This window comes from Psittacula echo (genome assembly GCF_963264785.1).
Source record: "Psittacula echo genome assembly, chromosome: 6".
NCBI lineage: Eukaryota > Metazoa > Chordata > Aves > Psittaciformes > Psittacidae > Psittacula > Psittacula echo.
In genome coordinates, this window is record NC_137743.1 from 69691623 (window position 1) to 69710894 (window position 19272).

General features: G+C 35.7%; 1 protein-coding gene across 2 annotated transcripts in view; it reads right to left on the bottom strand.

The window, feature by feature from the left end:
* SESTD1 (SEC14 and spectrin domain containing 1) overlaps nucleotides 1-19272 on the bottom strand; it is a 53616-nt gene that overhangs the window by 32277 nt on the left and 2067 nt on the right. The window contains exons 3-6 of one of the 2 annotated variants that reach the window (XM_080620882.1): nucleotides 12177-12256; nucleotides 6516-6624; nucleotides 4793-4883; nucleotides 2134-2247 (exon numbers count right to left, since the gene is read on the bottom strand). In XM_080620882.1, coding sequence (XP_080477008.1) covers nucleotides 2134-2247; nucleotides 4793-4883; nucleotides 6516-6624; nucleotides 12177-12231 — 369 coding nt within the window. In that variant the 5' untranslated portion in view covers nucleotides 12232-12256. Of the gene's footprint in view, nucleotides 1-2133; nucleotides 2248-4792; nucleotides 4884-6515; nucleotides 6625-12176; nucleotides 13677-19272 lie in introns of those variants that run through there. The other variant, XM_080620883.1, reaches the window with a different exon arrangement.

Below are 19272 nucleotides of genomic sequence, written 5' to 3' on the forward strand. Positions count from 1 at the left end.
AAGCTTACTAAATTTCATTACAGAATTATCATTTAATGACTGTTAGCCAATCCTTAAAGTCAAACAAAGGTATCCTTCTATTATCATAACCACGTAAAATTATCTCTGCTTTGTTAACAGATTTTCTGTAGGCTTCCTGCTTATTTGTCTAGAAATAGATTCTAGCTGAGTCATATTAAAGAAAAATCCAAGAAGAATCTTCTAGAGGATTAATTTCCAACCTGGCAATAACGTGATGCATACAGTAACAACCACTGCATAAAATTCAAAGGCTTCCTGAACTTGTCCGAGGACTGTATTTAGAGGTGTGCATATGGGAAAAGAGAGCCTAAATCAGAGTAAGGAATGCTAAAGGATGGGGATTCACCTTTATTACTGCCACTTTCTGGATTTCAGTGTTTATCTGATGTCCGGAAAACATCTGTGTAAAATTGAGTACTGCAAACTTAACTCACTTTCTAAACACAAGCTCTTAAATCATCCTTTTGAGTACAAACGGTTGGTCAGTCTCTTTTTTAGTTCTCATCCTGGAAATAAGATAAATAGTAGAGTAGTTTATAAAAGGTGGATACCACCATACTCATGTTTTTTATTAAAGCTATGACTAAGCTGCTACATGCTAAATTTCAAAATGGAAGATGCTTTAAGCATACCTCCTTGCCAGTCCCCTCAAGGGATTCAGGTGAAGGGACAGACAGACATCTGTGAAACCCATGAGACTTTAAACTGTAATGCAAGTCATAAGATTATCATAGTTGTAACCAACAGTAGCAAAATTTCAGGCACTTCAGTACCTTTATTAGTGAATATCTTGCTAGCTGCAGACTTTCAAACACACAAGTGGCTGTTCAGACATTCTTTAGATTGCTATGTTGAACTTGAGCTATTTTTCAAGTAGGAATTTAAAGAACTACTCAAAAAGAAAATATATTCATCTGCAAGATAACCTGAAGGCAAACATGCAGGATATCCTTACTTAAAGGACTCTACAGCAAATTCCAAAAAAAGAATGTAATAAAAGGAATCTTAAAGCACAGGAAAAAAAAAAAAAAAACAACTACGAAAAGGTTTCATCATCTGACTGAAAAATAGGAATATTACCCTTTACCCCCACACTTCTTCAAAGCACTTCCACATGCAGGAATTGTTTCAAAAAATGAAACCACCTATTCTAGGTAAAATCTGATACAGGACTTCACAAACACAAAAGACAAAATTCGTATGAACTAACAGCATTATGTCTGAATGTTTTTAGGTTTATTTTACTTAGCAGTTACATAACCATTCAGCTGCCACCTTCAAATTCTCATCTTCCCTAGATTTTCTACAGGAGTATGCAAGAATTTTATAATCTCAACATCAGAAAGAATTACACAACGTTGGACTAGGCTGCAAAATGCTTTTCTATTCAATCTCTTTCTCTTTTAGAGCTTTGTTGTACGAAATATGTAGACATTTTAGTATTTGATGAGTGGAGCAAGCCTGCTGTAGGTCAAACTACAGATAACCTTCAAAAATTGTTAGAAAGATTGATGATACTGAATTTTCTGAAAATAGGGAAAAATCAAGGTTTCAATTAACCTCCCCAAAAGACACAAGAATGGCACTGCTAACATTAGAGTGTAATCTCCTGCACACAATCTGCCCCACAAGCTAAGAACAGTATCAGCTTCTATTTGGCAAACTGAAGGGACCTATAACCATTGCTACTAATGTCCAGGAACTAAAAAAGAGAAGACACATGCAACAACAAGATGTTCTTCAAAGTGGCTATTACTGATTTATCAACACCATACCACATGCATCTCTACAGTCATCTCAGAAGAGTCATAAAAAATACTCATGCTACAGTCTATGCAAAGGTTTCTTACTCAAAACATACATAATATACATCAGAAAGCTTTATCCTCTTGCTGAGCAAAGAAAAATGATACATTTCTCTAATCTGAGAGCTACTTCATTTAATATTCTTATTGAAGAAGGAAAAAGTTAAAATGCCACAGTGGTTTGTTAAAGATACCTACAAAGCACCTGGAATATAACTACTTTCAAGAGAGACATTAATTTTCATGCAATTAATCCAGTATTCCACAAATGGTATATGTGACTGAAACAGTCAGAAGCTCTACATACCTCAAAGCCAAGTCTATCTTTTTCTTTCCAAAAACAGAAATGCGTAACCTTCTTATCCCAGAATTCATCTGGCTTTACTACACAAACAAGTGACACCTCAGCTGGAACCACGTTCTGTAAAACAAACGAAAAAAGTAAACCATTCAAGATTAAACCTTCACTTACCACAGAGCTGAATTTCACTTACATGTCATCATCTAGTCAAGAACTTAGCTTAATTTCTGTATGTAAGTTAAGTCACCTGCCTTGCATGCTGCCTCCATCCCACTTTGAGAGAGATTGCACTAAATTTCATAGCAAAATTGTTTAAAACTGACAGAAAATCTAATCTCTTTACTCCCAGTTTCTGAGGCCTAAGCATTAGTCTGTGCTACATCAGTACAAAAAAAACCATGCGCTATTGGCTAGAATTAATTTATGGCATTTTCCTTAAAAGAAAGAAGACCAAGGATAACAAAGCTTTCTACCTATGTAATTTGCTATGTAGAATAAAACAGCAATTATGAAATTAGAAAAAAATTGCACACTTAGTTATTAAATCACATGACAAGATGATATCCTATAATTCTCTAGTACATACAGCTTAGACTAGAATGAAAGGGCATAATATTAGTTCATAGAAGTATTACAAAGAAAACAGTCCTCTGCCTAAAAAAATAATTTAATCTACCAGGTTGATTTTATGCTGGCACACTGAATGTAGATGAAGGAACAGAGACTCTTGACTACTCAAGTCACCAGCTGTAGCAACAAGCAACAGTCAGGTAATTACAGTACTGACATAAAAGTGACACAGTCCATGGGATTTCTCTTCAATGCCTTATTTATAAAAATATATTTCTAAAAAAGTTAAGTTCACCTAACTCAGACATCATAGCAGTTAAAAAAAGGAAGATATTTCATTCTTATGCCATTTTAATGAATATACAAAAACTATTTGCCACGACAGCCTTGTATCTAAATTGGAGAGACAACAATTTGATAGGTGGGCCACTCGGTGGATAAAGAACTGGCTGGATGGCCGCACACAAAGAGTTGTGGTCAATGTCTCAATGTCCGGCTGGAGACCAGTAACGAGTGGCGTCCCTGAGGGATCGGTGTTGGGACCGGTCTTGTTCAACATCTTTGTCAGTGACATGGACAGTGGGATTGAGCGCACCCTCAGCAAGTCTGCCGATGACACCAAGCTGTGTGGTTCAGTTCATAGGCTGGAGGAAAGGGATGCCATCAAGAGAAACCCTGACATGGTTGTGAGGTGGGCTGATGCCAAACTTACGAAGTTTAACCATGCCAAGTGCAAGGTCCTGCACCTGAGTTGGAGCAATCCCAGGCACAGCTACAGGTTGGGCAGAGAAGAGATTCAGAGCAGCCCTGCAGAGAAGGACTTGGGGGTGTTGGTTGATATAAAAATGAACATGAGCCGGCTTCAGTGTGCGCTCGCAGCCCAGAAAGCCAACCGTATCCTGGGCTGCATCAAAAGGAACGTGACCAGCAGGTCGAAGGAGGTGATCCTGCCCCTCTGCTCTTGTGAGACCTCACTTGGAGTATTGTGTGCAGTTCTTGTGTCCTCAACATAAAAAGGACACGGAACTGTTGGAACAAGTCCAGAGGAGGGCCACGAGGATGATCAGGGGACTGGAGCACCTCCCGTATGAAGAGAGGCTGAGAAAGTTGGGGCTGTTCAGCCTGGAGAAAAAAAAAGGCTGTGTAGAGACTCTAAAAAGGCTAGCTGAAGTTGCTGCTAGCTGAAGTTGCCGCTAAATGCCACAACTGCACATTGGCTGAAGTGAAAGCTCAGCTGAGACCATAATCAGAATATAGTGGATCCAATTACTCTGCTAATAGGAATGACATCTTAGTTAAGAATAGGTGAAAGACACCCTGAAGCACTTAAAAACCCAGGAGCAACAGTAAGCCAGAATAACAATAAAATGAAATTATTCAAATTTTACATACTTTGAGGCTTCATTTAAGTCTGAGAGGAAAACTGCTCTAGTAAAGAGAAATTATCTGAGCAGAAACAAGGCAGTAGTCAAAGTTCTAAGTGCTGTATCATGCATTGTCTTTTACCACTGAGACCAGAAAACAAACAATAATGTTTAGAGCACTTTACTGTAACCCTACCATTCTGAAATGCGAAAATAATAAATTGTTGTAAATTTCTTTAATTGGGAATTGGCACTCTTTTTTTCCCCTTCTCCTATTTTGTGTAGCATCCAGAATATGACTGGGACTATTATACACCATATAACCAACTACAGCCAACTCCAATGAAAACCAAGTAGTATAGTATATTGCACCAAAACCTGCTCAGCTGCACTATCAGTGTGAATTTGCTGCCCTGAAGACATTCCTGCTACTCACAGTTAAGAATGCCAGGAGCATATTTCTGTGTTTTAACTAAAATTCTGTTTTAGAAGAGGGTCTACAATTGTGTGTTCTCAGCATGTAACAAATTTTTCCCCTCACTTAAGTGAGGCATATCATCCACATTTCAGATTGTTTCTTTTTACACTGAAGTGTCATAGAGCCACGTTTTGTAATTTTAAGAGGCTACAAATTGTCTATTTCTCAATAAAGAAATTACTACATCTACAATAACAGAGCTATTTGGTTCACATCTATAAAATTAATCAGTAAAAAAAAAAAATCTATTTACCTGTAGCATTAACACAACTGTCTTTACCACATTCCACTGCGATTTTCTGCCATCCACTATCACAGTGAATCCTCTAGCTTTACACTTCTCACTAAAAGAAGAAAAACACTTAGAAAAAAAAATTGTGTCTGAAAAAGTCGTAACTAAACCCCATGAAATTTACATAAGGTAGAACAGCATTTCAGAATCTTTACTATCCAAATCTGCAACTACAAAACCAAACCATTTCTGTGATCTTCTGAGCTTACAGAAAACAATGCAACCTCCGTGTAACAGTAAGCATTATGTTTCATACTGAGAAATGTAACTGTTATTTCATGTTTTAAAAAAAAAAAAAAAGCAAACAAAAATGACAATGATTTTTCCATACTGCCACCATAAAAGAAAGGTCATTTTTCTTCATGACTGCAAACAGAACATTAGATGATTTCCCAGTTTGTACAGAGAACAAAGAGAACTTCGGTTGAATTTTCACAGTTATTCTTACACTAATATATGTAAAAACATATATCAAGTTGAGACACCAGAACAACTAACACTTGCTAGAATCACAATGCCTGCATCTGTTCCATAAATTACAGCCAAAAAAGTCAATGAGACAACTTGCTCAGATGACCATTTGTTATTTTCATCACTTTACAAAAGACAGCAAGCTGTTTGAAAACCCCTAAAATATCCACAACTAAGATGTTGTGCAATATCCTCATATACCTTATGTGTTACTTGTAAGCAACCTGAAATTATTCTTTGCTTCTCTCCCCAATCAGAATTTAAGAATCTTAACTACAAAAAAAACTCAAAAAAGCAAACAAAAAAAACCCCACCCAAACATTTAAGAACATTTCTAAATTGCAATAAGCAAAGTACATTAGTCTTCAGCCATCATTCCTCTGTTTCCAGAAGAAGAATTTAAATAGATAATAAAAGCAATCCTCTATCTGAGAAGCTTCCTGCCTTTTTAAATCAGTGGCACAAGAAACAAAAACAAAAACAAAAAACAAAAAAACAAAAACAAAAACAAAAAAAAAAAAAAAAAAAAAAAAAACAAAAACAAAAACAAAAAACAAAAACAAAAACAAAGCTATGACAGATCAATCTCTGGATCTTAGGAAAAAGAAAATGTAGTTAACTAAGCTAGGAATAAGAACTGTCACTACAAACTTGCAGGGTTACATGCACAGAACTTAATCAACGATGATTTTACAGCAAGGTCTGGGTGACAGGATACTCAAATCATCATTCAGCACATTTAAATAGTATTTTAACTTTAAACATTTGAGTTGCTCACTAACTTCAGTAAGACTTTATATGTTTTTAGACTCGGTGCATACTTATGCACTACAATCTACAAAGATTAGGCACATAGAATAGAAAAGATAGAAGAGGAAGCTTTTTTTACTTTGGGCATTGCTACCTTTGCAAGCTTAGGAATTTCATTAGAATGGCTCATTAATTTACATAGTAATTTAAAAGCATTGACATCAAAAAGAAGTTAAAGACATCCCAAGAAAGGAATGAGGAAATACACAAGGAAAAAAAAAAAAGTGTCAAATATACAGTATAAAAAGACATACGCAAATCTTGGTAGGCACCCCCAATTAAACAGGATGTATGCTTCTAATTCAGTCAGACAGTATCACATTTTAAACATTACTGAAGAGAAAATAAGGAGAAAAAAACACATAAAAATATCCCTTCCACCACCGGAAAAGGTGGCAATCACCTTGGGATACTTAGCAGGTAGTCTAGTGTGACACTCAGCTCATCCATGCTTGTCTGTTCAAGGCATAATGGAATTGTCAGAATGAGGCCACTTCTTCTGTCCTTCCCTCCTATTTCAGGGGAAAAAAAGTCATTAGAAAGGTAATATGATGGATTAAAGGTAAAAGAAATACTTTGTAGTTACATAGTCTCAAAATACATCATAAAAGTAAACTTCAAAGTTGCTGTGAAACTAACATTGCACCTCTCAGTTCCAAGGATTCGCTCACCACATTGATGTTTAAGGCATCACCAAGGCTTCAGAGCAGACTGTAGCTGTCATAGTCTTTCATCTAGTACTTTCAACATAAGCAACACAAATCAAGTTTTCCAAAAGCATTATTTTTGCATATCTAGATTAAACTGTTAAAAAGCATCTTGTAGTCCTTCTACATTACCAGCATGACAGAAACAGTATGCTTCCAAAGCGAGCATGTACCCAGCAGCTCCAACTGGAACACACTTTCTAGAAGTATCAACTACACAAAAGCAGGATCTTGTACTACACAGGCTGCCCATGCCACATACTCTGAATTGGTAGTTCATTCAAACATGCAAGATTTCCAGACCTGCTTCAAAACGCGTAACAGTCACCTTACACTTGAGACAAGTATTTCCAACGAGTTGCTTTAATCTTCATGCATATTTTCAAACCCTTCTAGTAAAAGTTTTACAAGCAATATCAGCAACAAAAATCTTGAAAGAGCTGGCCTCACATTTTTATGTCCATTCTGAGATACAGCAAAATAAAGTGTTAGGTGATGCTGATGTGCTGCATTTAAGTAGACTGTTCTACAGCTGTGGTTTGGGTTGTTCTTGACTATACAGATTCTCAAGGAAGTCTCTGGAAATGTACAGTTAAAAAAAAAATAAAAATAAATGGATCATTATGAAAGCTGAAATTTTTTCTTCTGGTGGTACCAGTCAAGACTGACTTCTTGAGTCACACAGGGATAAACTAGTAATCAAAATGGATTTGAACTACATTCTTACTCATAGCTTAAATTAGAACTTGAGCTAAATCCACTGAATTTGGAACAGCTCATCTAGTTCATATAGTCTCCATTTTGAGCAAACCACCCTATCAATTTTTTTTCCCTTTCTGCCCTTGAATCTTATACTGCCTAACTAGCAAGAAGAAAAGAGATCTTAATTTAAAAACCCAATCAAGTGTCTCGGTTGGGGGACCAGGAGGGGAAATATGAGAAGTGAAGAGGGGAATTTGCACATCAAGTGAATAACATTAATGAAACAAAGCGTACTTCAGAAGGATGTAGTGCTTTAGTTTACGGCTTATTAAATCACAACTTTGGTAATCTTAAAAGATTGGGGGTAGTTTTTTAAATCGAGTATTTTTCTAAAATACCCATCTGTACATGAAAAGTTTCAAAGTAAGTGTTCCACAATCTGGAGTAGCTGAAAGTCTTTTCCATTTTATTCAATATTATTTTAAGTTTTAATATATTAGCTATTTTATTAATAAGATATACTAAAAAACAGAAGATACATTTAAGTACATGTAGAAGGCAGTTTTCTCTACATGTTAGAAGAATTGTACAAAGATAACTCTCAGCTTTACATAGGGTGAAAAAGAAGCAAAGTAAATTTCTGTAACCTGAGAAAGAACACCTTTATTCTCAAATTGTGTTATTCATGTGGCTAAAGAAATTAAATCATGCTTTTGCTTCATAAAGTTCCTTAAAATTGGAAGAACTGAAGTTCTGTCTAATTGGTAATAACTTTTCACAGAATAGTAACAGCTGTGCAGAAATAACATGAAGCAAGCGAGCACAGCAATGTTTGCTGATGCATATACCCTGGCATAATTTGATGAGAATCCCCCCCATCTGTTAAAGATGCAGGCAAGACAATGGCAAACACTAATTACACAATGTATGCTGGCATCTTAACTGCAGTAGGTTTTTCCCTTGTTTCCAAAGCTGTGCAAGCTCCCCAAAGAGTATCAAAGATCTCCACTGTCACTTAACTTCCACATCTTCATAAAGGACCTACTGCTTTAAGTGGTCCATTGCCATAGTTGTGTTACCCTCCATTTCTTTTTTTTTTTTTTTTTTTTTTTGGGGGGGGCGTTGGGCAAGAATTACTTCTGGAAAAAACATCAGTGCACTTTTTAATAGTTTTATTTCCAAATAGAATAATTAAAGATAAAAAAAAAAAAAATAGATCCTTTCCACACAACCTAAGAGGGAGTCACAGTTTAAAGCAACACTTATTTACAGATTGTCTGCCCTTCTTAATTTCCAAGTGGCAGAAAACCTGAAAATTAGAGTGTGTAAATGGAAGAAAAGGAAAATACTTCATTGATTTAAAAAACTGGATGTCTGTTCTCAAATGTACACTTGAACTGCAAAAGAAAAAAATATTTCTCTGTACTTGCTACAGTGCTTCGTGAGCACACATTAAATCCAATAAATAAGAGAAAAATGCTGAGTTTGTGGTTGTAAAATGCTTCAGAAGTCACACTGATTAAATGGCAGCTTGTTAGCTACCATCTCTCAACAAGAATAAAACATTAAAATGAATAAAAAAGCCTTTCCTTAAGTGTTCAGGCATTGTTTGGTCTTTCCTTATCCAGAAGGAAATCCTCAGAGAAGGGAGGGTAGCAGGTCTTAAGAATGTAGAAAATAAATTTGTTGAAGCTACAATTTGCAACAGCCAAGTTCAAAAATTATTTACATGTTATAAAATGGAGGAATTATTAAAAACGAGTGTAGTAGGTAAGCAACAAAACACTGTCAAAAGTTACAATAAAAAACAGGATAGACAGAGTTTGGTGATAAAACTGAGCAAGCCTGCAGTTGGAAAAGTAAGAACACAAGAGGTTATAAAGGTATTTTTACCAGGAACAGTAGAAAGGTCACCTTGAACCAACTTCCAGGGTCCAAAATTCCATGAGCCATGGCAGCAGCTCAGCACTCTGCTAGATAATATATTTGTAAAAATTGTACCTAACACTTCTCTCTCCTCCCCTACCCATGAACTCACAAGGGGCGCATTGAAGTTGTTCATTTTAACGAATATATACATCGCTGGGGAAGGAATAGTTTGCAGAAAAATACTTTTTCTTCTAGCATTTATAGCAAATTAGTCTTACAATAGACGACTTATAACTGGAAGGGACTAGTTCTTTTCAAAGATAGTTCTGGATTCACAAGACAAGCATCAACCCCCACAAAAGGAGTTAACTGTTAATAGTAGTTCATATTTTGCTTACACAGACTTGAAAAACCTCCAGTGTTGAACAGGGTCTAACTAATGAAAGTTTAAAATTGACACTTGAAGGTCACGCATGCAAGATACTAGCCACACAGCAATTCTCACTTTCATACCTGAATTGAGACACTATATGCTGAACTAAGACAAAAAAAAAAAAAAACCAACACACAAGCCAAAGCCAAAAACTATGATCTCTTCACATTTCACAGAAAGACTGCAATAATTATCTAAATTATTCAGTTTCTTAAGTCATCTTATGTAACAAATGACAAGCTTTTCCCCCAGCTTGTAAACACTACTAGAAATGATTCAAACATCTGTATTTTGCCCACACTGTGATTTTTGTGCAGCTTTCTTGCACTGAAGTATAAACAGCTCAACCTGCCATAGCACAGTAAGAGAAAAGGTAAGAGTTACAGCTGATTCTTTTTCTCAGTGAAAAATGGTGACCAACATTTATTTAAAATACAAAACTATTGTTAGATGAATATACTACTTAACTCAAAACTGTGCTTTTAAAGGAAATATTGTATGTACCCACCACCTACAGAATACAACACTTAGCGAGATAAACCCAGTTACATTGTGATTTTAGGCATGGCAAACAACACCTCCTTATCATACAAAATATCACTATGCTCAGACTCATCTGAGTCTTTTGGTTTAGAATTAAACATGACAAATAAAATCAGAGGAAATTAACTTGATGTGTGTTGTAACTCAGAAGTGGTATAGTTTATAAATTGAAAACACAGTTGCTTCCCTTAACTTAAACAAGAGCATCAGAAAGAGAAATTTTTTAATTCATTTTGCACCAAAGCAGTTGTTCAGGCTTTTTGACAAGTCAGTAGTAGCTTGCCTTTTTTTCCCCCTGCTCTTTGTAATGACCTATTAACACAGAAGCTACACAACCATGGATGCCAAACTTGAGGAGACACTCCCATTGGAAATGATTCTGTTTTGCTTCCAGAAAAAGGTGGCAGGGCCAACATTATTTGTACCAATTTAACTCAAAATTGCTAAGACACTTCAATACATAAACACTGAAGAACTTTTTCCTGTAAACATAAGTGTTCTGATTTTTTTTAATCATTAATGTATTTTTATTTATGGAACTCTATGGAATAAATTTGCTTTAAAGAGACACAATGAACTGATTTCTCTGTCAGGTTCCTTAACTTACACCGGACAATACTTAAAAGAACTACTGCATAAAATTTTACCATTCATTAAATTAAAGCATCCATTAGTACACTGCTCAGTTCCAAAAAGGTCAAACCTACTTAGAAATATGTAGGGTCAGAAAGGTTCCTAGCACTTAAACCGCCACTCAATAAATTACATTCCACTAAGAACATCTATATTTCAAAATGGATCAGGCCGCTTTAATAGCAAACTGAAAATGCACTCTAGTTAATAAGAACTTCCCCTTGTAGCATAATATCGAACAACCAACATACTACACATCTGCTACTACTTCAGAAAAATTGCCCACTATCCCAGGCTTTAATGTAAGTTGAGTTTTTGGAAGATTTGTTTGGTTTTTAGGAATTGTTTGATTAGCAGTTCCTAGGGACAGTATGCAAATTCAAAGCAGAACAAATTCTGTTAACAAAAGGAACAAGTTTCAGTTCTCAAGTGACTGGAGCAGGCTAAACTGGACTAGCTACAACAAACAGAACCACAAGAATGTTTATGGCAACACTTGTCAATTTGTGAAGTTGAGAAGCCTTCTGCAAGTTGTCTACCTACCCTGGAGGGGACAATCAAACACCAAGAACTAACAAAGCTATCCATGACAGCAGTGAAATCAGCAAGAAAATGTCATTCATCATTTTAAGTACTCCCTTTTGTTTTTTTCATCAACCCAAGATTCAAAAAGCTTTAATAAATACAAAGATGATTCCAGCCTTGCCTGAATTAACTACTTGGCAATAATCAAAATGTTGCAACGCATGGCTAGTTCTGCTTCCATCCATTTATATCTTGGAGAAAAGACTGAGGTGAAAGGTAAGGAAAAATTTACTAAAGAAAATACTGAAAATATTCATTCTGCATTTCTAAAACCACATTAAAAAAACCAGAAAGGATTATTCTTGGATGCCTGCCAAATCACCATTCTTTTAAATATGGACTGAAACTTCACGACATCAACTCTGTGGGCTGAGTTACAGGCTACAGTGAAAACAAGCGCTAAATGCCAACAGCAACACCTCGGCTACTAGATTGAAAGTTTCAGAGATATTTTTTGATAAACAGCAAAGTGTCAACCAACAATATAACAATATATATCTGCTAAATACATCCAGCAAATACAATCAACCAAGCTAAAAAATCCATCCAAGTTATGCAGTGAGGAACCAATTGAGGAAAACAGAAACCATACCTGAAAGAAAAGCCAATTTTTTCTTCAGAATAGGTAATATTACTGAAGCTTCCATTCTACTTCAGGTAATTTTCACAGCTCTGAAACAGAAGAAGTTAAAGCTGTCAAGCATGGGAAATCAATTATGACATTTCACCAGAATGAGCACTGGCCAAAACACTTTTGTACTTTTTCTGAAAGAACCACAGAACACTGTAACTAAACTCCACTGTATTGTGAAATCAATTGCAAAAGAAAAAAGATTCCCATATGCATTTTCCCATGTATATCTAAAGATCTCTTTCTCTTCATTAAAAAAAAAAATAAAATTCAAAGCAGAATCTCAGCCAAGCACACTGGTTTAAAGTCCTATTTCCCAGCTCTATTAAACTACAATTAATTTATGGGTAGATCATGCATTTGCTCAGTCATTCAGATGTAAAATAAGTGTAAATTAAATTACACTTTGGCAGACTCCGTCTCATATTACCAGGAATATAATAATTATTTCAAGATCTAATGCTACATATACATCAGGACACTGCCATTACCCTGCCTTTAGTAGGTCTTAAAGAAAAGCATCCAACAGCCAAAATAAGTATGTCTAAACTATAGCTGGAAATTCTTCTGCTCCTTTTGTCTCCAAATCCCTTCTTACCCTCATCCCATTTTTATTGCTTTGTGAACTGCAATTCACCATGATTAAACTTCTGTGTTTCACTGAGAAATCAACAAGATACTTAAATTCCAACCTTGTCTTTCAGTCTACACAAAGTAGCAACTGGCATCTGCTTGTAAGCCTTTCCAAGTTCATACTTGCACAAATAAATACATAGAATACCCAAAAAAAAAAAAATTCTGCATAGAAATACAATATTCAAAATACATGCCAATATCCATGCCAAAATACATGTCAAAAAACACAAAAAAATTTTCTTTTCTTTAATTGTAGACATAGGGCTTTAGACTGCAACCTGGAGTTCTCCATTTGGGTTCTTCAGCATTCATCCACACTAACAGAAATATTTTATTTGGGAGAGGGGGTTAGGAATGGGGATGAAGGGGAAGTGACTGAAGTTAAAGTAACTGAATTAAACCTACAAATTATCTAGGAGAAAGAAGGGGAAAAAAACCCCAAAACCCAAGCAAACAAAAAAACAGAGCACTCTAAATAGAGAGCCAGAGGTAAAATAAAATAATTGTTCCTTTTCTTGTTAAAACAACGTGCTTCACTGTAAACAAAAAAATCCAAATTATTTTTATTATGGAACAGAAATAACATTTCAACAAGTTTATACTGTCCCTCTCTGTTCCAATATGTAATGCTTCACAATGTTCATTCCCATCCCTTATCTCAAAATCTCCGTACTTGTGTAATTTTTGTCAATTATATAAAATACACGTTTCCTACATTACAGAAGGAAGCAAACTTCAGTTCTTCCAGGAAAATTAATCCTAAGACAGCTTGCACTTTAAACTATTACTCAAAAAAACCATCCCATTATGTAAGCTTCCTGTATGGTTCAGACAAAAATTTGTAGGTTATAAAACCCAAAACACGTGCATAAGCCACAAAACTCAAGAATGACTCAGGCTGTCATTTTTATCTCTCCAACACCATGCTCAAGCCACCCTGTGTGAACTATTTAACTTTGACAGTATTCTTTTCTTCTGAAGATGTGGAATATGTAGTGGGTAACTATTTTTCCCTCTCCTCCTCAAGTTATATTTCAAAATTATTATAAATAGCTCCTCATTATAACCAACAAAGAAAACCCAAACCTACACACGCACACTTTGTTTTCTTCATACTTTCACGTATGAACAAAAGTTTGCATCAACTTATTGACTCTAGGGAGCATGCTTCCCTGCGGTTGTGAAAAGACCAATTTATTTAGCATGAAAGCACTGCCTGGCTTTCTGCCACAATGGTGGCACTGTCCATGGATCAAAATAGTTCTTTTGTTCAGCATTTCCTGGAACCAAAGGAAGCATTCTGTTCATTCAGAGTGGAGGGAGGTGAGTCAGAACAATCAGATCAGTGGCCGATAATTTCAAACACCTAGCCTTTGCTCCAGCAACTCCTGTAGTTTTCAACTGCCTCTCTTCTGTAAGAGCTTTGATGTGCTCCATCTACAAGAAAACTGTCAGAGTAAGCTACCAGAACATATATATAAAAAAAAAAATAAATCTTCAGGTTTAGAAATAAGGTTTTACATCCTTCTCTATCTTTAACGCTCCAGAGAATCTCAGAATGATTAAACTAAATGTGTTTTTTTTTAACACTGGAAAGAGACAATTTCAAGAGAGCAGTCATCTACTTTCCACTGTGAGCTACCAAAAGTGTTTTAAAAGGGTACACTGGTAAAAAGCAGGTAAGTATATTTAGACCTACAAGTAAAAGAAATTCTTTTTAACTTGTTTGGAGGAAGACAAAGTAACAGGCTCTTAAACTGGCCATCAAGGTCTCAATTTAGCATGAGGAAAGAATGAGGTGTTGCTCAATGCTGAACCACCATTTAGCTGAAGGAAACAGATCCAGTGTCTATTCATCAATAAAAAAAGGTATTTGGGCTCATTAAATAGAAAAAAAAGCCAGAGAAGGAAAACAAAAGCACTGAAGAGAACAGATTTCACTTGAGGAAAGTGAAACAGTTAGAAGCTGAATTTTATCACTTCCAAAACAAACGACACAAGTTTTGTATGTTCAGATTTTACAGATATCAAACAAGCTAAAGAGGTTAAATCTGTTTGCTGAATTTCAGAAACAATCTAGAGTGCTGCATGCCCACCTGCAACCTATTTTGCCCATTAAAATACCATATGCTCAAACTGTAAAACTTGTGTATACAGGAAATATGTTAAATAAAAGAACTTAAAATGAAGAACCTACTGAACTTGTTTAGAATAACCTAGGCTTTCAGGTTTTTAAATCAATAAAGCAATGTTAATCTCTAAAAACGTATTCATTCTTCTGAAGATTTCCATGGAAAGCTGGCAAGACTAAATCCACATAATATTTGTACTTAAAACCTAAATATTTGAAAGGTGTTCCAATGAACTAGAACACTCTTCCAACCACCCCCACCAAGTAGAAACTAGTAGTACTTGTGGAGAAAATTCTCTTCAATACAAACTTAAACAAAATAGGTACACATTAGGGGGAGGATGGGAAGCTGGGGAAACACTAAACACATAGTAAAAAAAAAAAAAAATTATAGAAGAGATAAAAATGTAAACAATGTTTCAAGCTGCACCACACTGAAATCAAATCATAACTTGGTAGGCTGCATCCTGTGTCATTTCTAAGCTCTCAGAAGACTGTAAATTACATTGGTTTACTCAACACAGTTTAAAATTCTAACTGGTTTTGGTTTCTTTTTTTTTTTTTTTTTATAATAAAAATGCCACAAAAACCACACAATGAGAACTGTAATTCAGCAGAGAAGTGCAAAATTTGTGATGAATGAAAAATATCACCTGCATTTTCTGCTACATATCATCTAATAGAAAAAATAAATAAGAACCAGTGTCCAGACACTATTTAAAGTAATTTTAAAAGTCTATTAAAGACAGCAAGCAGAGAGAGAAGTTGATGGACTAGGACTGACTTGACCACTGGAAGACAAAAGCAGCCCTCCCAACTGTTTTCTTTCCAAGCAACCCAGTGGGAACCACTGGTCAAAACATTAACAACCAAAACAAAATCAGGCTCAGTGAGAATATAAACACTTTTACTCAAATTCATTAGACCTGAAGCATACAATACTCTCAGTACATGGTGCAAGGTCTTTAAATGGGTTAGTCTTTTCTCAAGCATCTACTGCAAGTTGCAAAGAATGAGTACTTTTTTCATTCCCTTATCATGTATGAAGCAAAAAAGCATAGCTGGTCTGTTAAGCACAGGACCAAAAGTTAAGAGGGAAAGGGAGCTAGGAAGGAGAATCATGTTTGTGTTCCTTGTTCTGTGATGAAATATGCATACGGCTTTCAGCAAGACATTTATCCCTTTTAGTCTTCATTCAGTCCCTCCATCTAATTCCCTTTTTACAAGAGTTGTGATGTTTAATTCATTAATGTTTTTGAAGACTTGAGAGATTAGAAGGAACTCCACAGATCTGCCCATAAATAACCAAGCGGCAGGTGGGCAGCTACATTCAAAACTGTAGCAGCTTGCAAGTATGGCACAAACAATAGCATAAGTAACAGAGATTCTGAAGTTCTGAAGAAAAAAGCCTCAATCATAGAGAATGAAATTCCCTTTTTCTTTTAAAACCAACTTCTGAATTGCATACCTTCAAAATAAGCAGCTTCATTCCCTGAAGCCAGCATGCAAGGGATTTTCAGATGCTAACTTCAGCCCACAAAGCACTACCCCATGCTTTCCCCGGATCAACTTAAAAAAAAAGTTAATCTGTTCCACACAGAAATAAAAATCCATGTGCAAAAGACACTGAAAGCCAAGTACCATCTTTATCTATGTAGATTAGTATTTCACCTTCCTTTAAAGATACATTAAAGGATGTCATCTCTCCCACTGCTAAATAGCAGATGACATAGAGAAGACAAAAAAAGGTGTCTCCAGGGCTGATATCCCAGGGTAATTTGAAAAGCCCATCAAACCTGCCCCAAAAGTAGAAATAGGCTGTAAGCGTTCATTAGTTAATGCTGTCTTCAATTAAAGAGCACATGGAACTGGGTTATCCAGCTGGACATCTTTAAAATAACAATAAAACCTGACAGATGAACATCAGTTTAAATAGTCAAATGGAGTGTTTGGTTTTTACTTTTTAACATATTATGAGCAGCACTAATAAATTTAACATTAGAGCCCTTTAAGATCTCAGGAGAAAAGGTAACTCTACATATGCTGGGAAGATCCAATCAAGTTCTTTGTCTTTTCAATTATTTAATTCTTTTTATTTTCTTTTATTCTATTTTTTGACTGTCTGTTAAAAATATTCATAAAAAAGGGTATACTGAAGTTTTATATTAAGCCTGATTTTCAAGTTGTACACAAGGAAAATATTCCTGACCTTCTATAACCTATTAATTCACACTGAAGAATTAAGAAAATAAAAACTACAGACTCAGATTTCATCAGTATGCAAGCTTATTAAAAGCAAAATGTAACCATAACATGTCAGTTCCATTACACATACAGTCAGTACTTTACCTTGGCAACTTGTGATAGCAGATGAATGGACAGATTGAAAATGTGCTCTAATTTTGGTTAAACCTAGGGTTAACAGTTTGCTAGGCCATGATCCAAAAGCACATTGTCACAGCCATAAGAAATTTAAGCTTGGAAAAAATGAATTTCTTCTGCCCCATTTTCACATGGAGTTTCAATTCTTACCTTGTACACTTCGTTTGATAAATATAGCTAATAATAAACCTTAGAAGAGGGGTCTGTTAACCGATTCCTCAATTTAATCCATCTTCCATATTCATTTCCCACCCTTTCCACCCCCCTCAACATTCTGTAAGAAATTAAATAAAGGATGAGTGGCAAAAAAAAGTAACAAGTAAGATAGTGAAAAAGTGAACCAGCAAATGGAGAACAAATGAGTGAGAGGTTATGCCATCCAGTTAAAAACTCCAAGTTTTAACTTCAATGTCAGTTACCTATTCATTTCACAGAATGGTAGACCTTTTTCTCAGAGCAAGTGTCAGAAGGAAGAGCACCAGGCACAGAAACAATATAACTATGGATGCACAATAGCATCTGCATGTACAGCTGTGAAACACAATACTGACACCTCAGTCTTTTCATACAAGGGCACACACAGGATACTGTGCAGCAATCAGCACTCTCTCAAAGAATAACACATCTTTGGATTTCAAAGGCCATGTCCACAGGCAGCAGTCTAGCTCCAGTCTTAAGGAACACAGGCAGAAGTTTGTAATGATGCTATAACATGACATAAAAAATGATAGCTTGCTAAAGTTTTCTACCCTTTCCAGCCTCAGGCTAAGCCAAACACATATGCTATTAAGTTACAGCAGTTTTGAGGCTTCTTTAACCTAGAATAGTTAAGAAAGTAAGTCACAGGTTTTGGATGCATCTTCACATTTCCTTTTCTGCCACATTTACATACAGAGGGAGACCTCATGCTTATATCCCTGTAGAATCCTGTAGCTTTCCCTTGTAGGATGTTACCACTGGCACCAAAAGACTCTGATCTACCTTATACCCTCCTTGCAACAGGCAGCCAAAACAGCAGAAGTTGCAGTCATCTGTTATAGCCCAAACTCATTTCAGAACCAAATGTCCACAGAATACATAAAATAATGCAGTTTGGGATGGTGCTTCTTCAGCTACTTTCTACATAGCAATAGGTCAACTGAAATGTTATGTTCAAAGCACAGTAGAGAAGTTTTCTTCATCGTACTTTCCCAAGACCCATTAAAAAAAAAAAAAAAAAAAAAAAAAAAAGGTACAGTTCTTAAAATTTTATTTAGAGATTATGTGGAAATAAGACAGAAATCACACAGATCATAAATTCTCCCACAGAAATAGTTTCTGCATCACGGGGGGTGGGGGAGTAGAAAAATAATCAATGAATAGTAAAATAAAATTACATACACTAGCTCTTTCCACTAAAAAAAAAAACACAAACCCACCAAACAAACACATCATAAAAGCTTGCAAGAATGAGCTAGGGGAAACAAGTACCTTACCACTGGCTCTTCAGGAACTGTCAAAACCAGTTTGTGATGGAAGATCATAGACAGCTCTTAGGTCTTCAGTACTTCATAAAACTAAGACAATGCGAGGAATGAAAGTGGACAATTCAGGCCATAAGCAAACAGCTGCACTGATGACTGCAACTGTTGGCAGTCTGGAGCAAATGAAAAATAACCGTCCTCTGGGGTGCAAGCTTAGAACTTCTTGTTCCTTCTATAACATTTATATAAGAAAACAATCTACGACTTCATAACAATACACACACTTGGCATTGGTTAAAAGTGCATGTGGCTCAGCCCCTCAGGAATCACTTCTTAGTTCAGTTATAGTGACACTACAACTAAATGGAAACAAGAAGAAATGCTCTTCTAAACCAAAAGCCATCTTGAGTGGCAGGGAGCATGAAAGGGGAAAGGATTGTTTGAG